The sequence below is a fragment of the Fomitopsis serialis genome (assembly GCF_022376445.1).
Source record: "Fomitopsis serialis strain Sig1Antser10 chromosome Unknown B0H18scaffold_846, whole genome shotgun sequence".
Taxonomy (NCBI): domain Eukaryota; kingdom Fungi; phylum Basidiomycota; class Agaricomycetes; order Polyporales; family Fomitopsidaceae; genus Fomitopsis; species Fomitopsis serialis.
In genome coordinates this window covers 1-6,103 of record NW_025955806.1, presented here as the reverse complement: position 1 = coordinate 6,103, position 6,103 = coordinate 1, and the positions used below count along the sequence as shown (strand labels likewise).

At 57.1% G+C, this 6,103-nt stretch overlaps 1 protein-coding gene across 1 annotated transcript; it reads left to right on the top strand.

Annotated features, from left to right (window-relative positions):
- Positions 1 to 5,117: 5,117 nt before the first annotated feature.
- B0H18DRAFT_860212 (uncharacterized protein) lies at positions 5,118 to 6,099 on the top strand (the record flags this gene model as incomplete). Its single annotated transcript, XM_048039705.1, has 3 exons — positions 5,118 to 5,453; positions 5,510 to 5,751; positions 5,802 to 6,099. Coding segments are annotated over 3 exons (876 nt in total), but the record flags the coding sequence as incomplete, so codon positions are not given.
- Between the last annotated feature and the right edge of the window lie 4 nt (positions 6,100 to 6,103).

The following is a 6,103-nucleotide window of genomic DNA, read 5'->3' as shown; positions in this document are numbered from 1 at the left end:
AACAACTCGTCGAAGAATGGGATGTTCGCCGTACTTTGCAGCAACAGGCACGCACCCGATACTGCCTCTCGACGTCATCGAAGCAACGTACCTTGTCCCACCGCCTGAGACAGCACTCGACACTACCGACTTGATTGCGCGGCGAGCCATAGCACTTCAGAAACGGTCGGAGGACCTTTCGAAGATCTATTCGAAGGTCTACGAAGCGAGGCGTGAGGCGGCCCGACGCTTCGAACGAGAGCACCAGTACACGATCGAAGACTTTGACTTCCAGCGTGGGGACTTAGTCCTCGTCCGAAATACAGCGATCGAAAAAGCCTTGAATCGTAAGATGCGTCCACGATACCAAGGGCCTATGGTCGTCGTATCTCGGAAACCGAGGAGGTGCCTACATCATCGCTGAACTAGACGGCACGGTCCTCGACAGACCTATCGCCGCTTTTCGAGTCATTCCCTACCTTGCTCGAAGATCGATCACGATTTCACTCGAACACCTGGATGTACCCTTCGAACGCTTGCGTGAAATGGAACAGTCAGACACACTGGGCGATGACGAGCCAGACGCGTCCGGCTTACCCGGCGAACTAGACGATGAATCGTCAAGTTCAGAAGACGAAGAATGAGTCTGTCGAGAGACTCGCGCAGTATACCCTTTATGCTTTAAGGACACCCTCGTGCTTTTTCACTTCAATCCTTCGAACACCGTGGCAGCGGTTAGAAACGAGATATCTATTATACAAGACACGAGAGGGGGACGTTACACCAGCAGATATACAAGACTAACGCTTACGGGACGCCGAACGCAAACACGGAGTACAAACACAACGGACGGTACTACGAATACGACCTACTTCGAACCCTTGCCCTTCGAAGGTCCCGCCGATGGGCCGCAGCAGGGATCGAAGGCCCCACGCGCGACGGCCGTAACTCGACGAACAATTGGTCGACGCGACGACCGTAGTACTCTTGCAGCCCTCGAGCATGCGAGTTCGAGGCCCATGAGGTTGAGCGAGGCCTCCACGTTGCCGATGCGTTCGTTGGTCGCCGAGAGTGCCGCGCGAGCCTCGGCGAGCGAGCGGACGGGGCGCCCTGAGACTGGAGAATCGCCGATATGTCGATCGGCGGGGCCTGCGTCTGTGCGGCGTGCAGGGCCGCGGCGGCACGGGGTGGAGGGGCGTGCGCGACGGTACGAAGCCTGCCGAGCCCGAGGCAGGGACCGTGACAGGAGCGGGCGCGGGGGCAGCGGGTTCCTCGGAGTCGCCCCGCTTACCTACGAAACGGAGATGTCAGCTACGAACGGCACCGAAATCTTCGAAGAATTAAGGCGAACTTACCGGCACGACGAGCCTTGCGAGTACCAGACAAAGTGGCGGCGCCCCAGTAGCAGCCCTGCTGGTCGTGCAGGCACTGGTTACACACCACCGCGTCGGCCTCGAAGACGCATTCCTTCGAGGTAGCGTAGCCGGCGGCGCAGCGATCGCACTGAGTCGCGAACAGTTAGCAGAATCAAACGAAGAAAAACGTTAGGGCACGTACCGACATAGTCCGGTCACGGACTGTAGTCGCGCGAGCAATGAGCTTGCGGACGGCGGTGTCCGTAACGTCGGGGCCGAGCCGTCAGCGGGGGCCTTGCGCTTTTTGGTCTTCTTCGAGCCTTTGGGCTCGGGGACCACCTCGACTTCGGGCGACTCGGCGCGAACGGTCGACACATCGGAGGCGGTGGGGGACGGAGCACGCAATTTACCTTTTCCCCGGACACCCGACCGGCCACGTCGTGGCAAGGCCTTCTCCTCGCGACGCTGGCGATCAGCCTCGCGCTTGTGCGCCTCGGCGGCCTCCTCGAGCTCGGCGGCCTCGCGACGTTCGAGTTCCTCGGCCTTGGCGGCCTCGCGTCGTGCGCTTTCCTCGGCCTCGGCGGCCTCCTGTCGCTCGCGGCTCTCGCGCTCTTCGGCCTCCTTGCGCAGCTGGGCTTGGTTCGCTTCCCAGCGACGGCGGTCCTCGGCCTCCTTGCGCGCGTGATTGATAGCGGCGTCGAGCAGTGGCCACTGCATGTTCTCGGCGCATTGGCGCGCGGCCTCCGGATTGGCGTGAGTGGCGAGGACGAGCAGCCGTCCCAACGCGTTCGCGTAACGGGCAGCGAGGGCCGCGCCCTTAGTCACGCGAGTGTACCGATTCTTCGAACACTTAAATTAACAAGACTTAAACGAGACGGACGCGACTTACCATGGCAGCGAAGGCGCCCTCAATCCACTCTTCGATCGCCTCAGGGTTCTCTGGGACGAGGTGCGCCACGACCCAATTGGCGAGCGGAGCCATTGGGCTCTTCGGGTCGTGCGGAACGGGGAAGCCGGTTTTGGGATCCACGGTGTAGTCGGCGTCCGACGCAGGCGCGCCGGCGAGATCAGGGACGGGCGCGGGAGCGGAGGCAGGCGAGGCGGACATGGAGAGACGGACGAAGTCAAGAGCGAGCGGAGCGGGGGATCAAGCGAAATTCGGCTGGAGACCCCGCCGCTATATGTGTGCTCGAGCTTTGTGGGTCCACCTACCGCATTCGAGGCGCTGAAACAGCGGGGATCATCCCCATCAGAACCAGTCCAAAACGGGAAAGAAGCGCTCACCTCCCGTCCAATGGGATTAATTCTGCGGATCAACGTGATCGAGGCGTGCCCTGCCGTTCGCTAATCGCTTCTTGAGTGCTCGCCATTGGACAAGACCTTCGGACGGCCTGGCGCGGAAGCATCTCGATGATCGCGGACGCAAATCAAGCGCCGGCGTGTTCGAGCCGACCGAGGACGGTCTGGATCTCAGTAAGGGGGAGATGATGAGCCCTTAGCTCACCTACCCACCGAAAACGCCATTTACGGTCGATACAACGGTACACTAAGTCAGAACGGTCGACGCACTGCCCGTCCGTTCGAGGGAACCGCCCGATGTTCGAAGCTCAAGCGTCAATGTTCGGAACCCTTAGCGGCGAAGTCACGCGGTTTAGAAGAGTCACTACATTGGTAGGACTACGGACAAGTACACGGCTAGGTCAAACTAACTAGTGACGGCCTCGGCAACTCTCGTATCTATGGCCTCGACCTCCACACCCATGACCACCACCCCTACCCCTACGAACAGACGGACCGGCGTCGAAGCTACGGTCAGTGTTGACGCGCTCGAGCAGGTTTTCGAGCAACCCGACGAGGGTGCCGTGCGTGCGGCGCTGGTCGACTGCGATGTTGTGAATCGCTCGACCCATGGACTCGAGGTTGTCGGGCAGCTGGCGGAAGTCGGACAGGATCAACGTCTCGCGCTGATACTGCGGGTTCGCGAGAGGACGACGCTCGGCCTGGTTGACTTGTTCGAGCAGTACCAAGGTCTCGGACCACGCGATCGTAGGGTAGGGCGAACCTAGGATGTCTCCCTGGTTGCCATCGCGGTGAAAGACCTCGTCGAGGTAACGCATCAACTCGTCGATCTCGGGGAACGACCTAGGAGCGGGAAGCGTATCGTTCGCCAGCAGGATGGCCCGGCTACGGGACTCGAACAAGAATCGCTGTTCGAAGGTCGGTTCGATGGTTCGAACGATAGTCTAAGTTCGGAGGCACGTACGATCATCCAACGGACTCCGTGAGCCCAAGCCAGCCACTCTCCGGGACTGTTGGCATCGTATCGCGGCTCGACAAGTCCCTCGGTCTTGAGGACCTCTAGGAGGCGGTAGTAGCGGGCAGCATACGCTTCGGAAGTTGGGTCGAGGTGCGGCATGTTCGTGTAAGTCAGGCGAACTCCTGCAGCTGTCTCATATCTTCGAGGACTGTCACCGGCTCCGGTTATGACCTTCGCCGTTCGGGGACGGTCGCCCGTTATGCGGAACCTGCGGAAGGCCGAGTTGGATTCTCTCATGTGTTAGTAGGTCCGGGTCGAGCGTTGTGACATTCTCCGATTGGCTGCTTTCCTTATCACTTTCATTCATCATTTCTTATTTCTCTTGGCTCTCTTGGTCTTCGGACCGTATTTTCCTGTATATACTCTGGGACTTGTTCCCTTCAAATCTCAGAGACCCCCTACCCTCTCAATCTCACCTCGCGCCGGCGAGGTTCGTCAGCCAGTCAGTACGTTCGAAAGTCAGCAAGTTCGCCAGTCAGTCAGTACGTTCGAAGTCAGTCAGTCAGTTCGCCAGTACGTTCGCCAGCTCGTAGTTGCCCCGAGAGGCTCTACACTTCTTCTCCTGCCGTCGCTCGCCTCTCTTGTCACCGTTCGTTCGACACGCCTGTCGAAACCCTCTCTCCTACCTCCGAGGCTTAGCCCTCGTCTTCGAACAGTCTTCGACATCTTCGAAGCTCTCCCACGTCGTTCGGAGTCTTGCCCGTCCTCCTCCTTCTTACCTAGACCACTGTACAGTCCCCCGTACATCTCATAGACTCAGAGGCCTCGCATACCACTGCTCGACCTCACGGTTGGGTTTTGTGTGGCTTTTGTGTTCTTTTCGGTCGCGTCAACGCGTTCGGCATGATGTCGATCGCCTCACTCATCATTGCCGGGTTTTTCTCTTGGAACGGCCCGGCCCGCTCGCGCGAGCCTTCGTAACGGTGACCATTGCCTGTGCCGGACGACTCGGATTCGCTCGTAAACCGTGGACGGCGGAAACCTCAGCGCATACCGCGCTTTCAGCAGTCAGGGTTGGTGATGACAACTTTCAGGCTGCACGAGAAGTACGTCCTACCCAAGGTGTAGCTTAGATTACTATGCAATATATCTTGTTACGAAGGGTCTACGAGTACATTGTATACACGTCAATGCTCTTGTATCCAATGCCTGAGCAACGAATTCTGGCGATTACATGGCTTCTCGCACCGCATGAGTATTTATAGCTCGTAGCGAGAACTTAGTGGCATGTGCTAATATTGCCTGCATTACGAACATATGCACAGATGGTGTGTACAGTAGTGGACGATGCTGCGAATAATGTCAGAATAGCGGAGTATGATGTGGGTTCTATGTATTGTCGAGAATACACCATAATTCTCAGGAGAGCTTTTTCCTGATAGGCTGGCAACCCGTTCTTTCACCAATGGGTTCGCCAGTTGCGACCGAGCTACGCAATTCCGAGCTGCTTCGTCTTAACTGAATCCTATTTGCCTCGCGAGGAGGCTCGAGTCCATCTGAGAGAGATACAGAGGCTCCATGACAGGGAGTCTCTTACTCTGATGACGGATGGTTGGGAGGACAAGTTGAAACACAGTGTTTATGGAACTCTGCTTGCCGAAGTTGGCTTCCGGCCTGCAGTTTTGGGCCTTGAAGACCTGTCTGGTCAAAGGGCCACAGCCGACTGTATCCTGACAGTCGTGGATAATGCATTGAAGAAGAAGGAGGTCAGTACAAGACAGGTCATTGCACTCGTAACAGACAATCCAACCACGATGGTTGCATTTCGTCGGAAATATCAAATCATGAATCCGTGGACAATCGTAAGTGGTTCAGCCATTTATGTACAATTTAGATACCTGACAATCATGTCTCGAAGACTCTGTATTGCTTTCTCCACGGCCTGAATACAATCATAGGCAAGATAGCTTCGCATCCTGTCGCGAAGGCAGCCATGACGAAGAATGCTCGCCTCGTATCATACTTCAATCAATCACATTACTGGGGCGGGCAGCTCGAGGAGATCGCTCTCCGACTCAAGATCACACGTGGAATGAAGACGAACTTCCCGACCCGATTTTACGGGCTGGTACTGCAGGCCGTGAGTGTGCAAAGCTACAAGTATGTGAATATACACCAGTTTCATGACATATACTTACTATGACACTCAGAGCCACCGTGCAAGAGTTATGCCTGCGCGAAGATGCCCAGCGTGCAACGCGAGGCCTGACACCTGTCAGTGCGGATGTCATCAGTATCTGTATCAGGGACATCACACATTGGGACCGCAACGATCAGCTCATTCGCATCTGCAAGCCCATGGTTGATGCAATTGGCAACCTCGAGTCGCGCGACGCCAATCTCGCCGACTGTATGCTGGAGCTTATCTGGGCAGAACGAGCCATCACTCGCCTCGCAATAACGGAGACGGATGATGTAGATTTCGCGTACCATGCGAAATCCACTGTCCGTC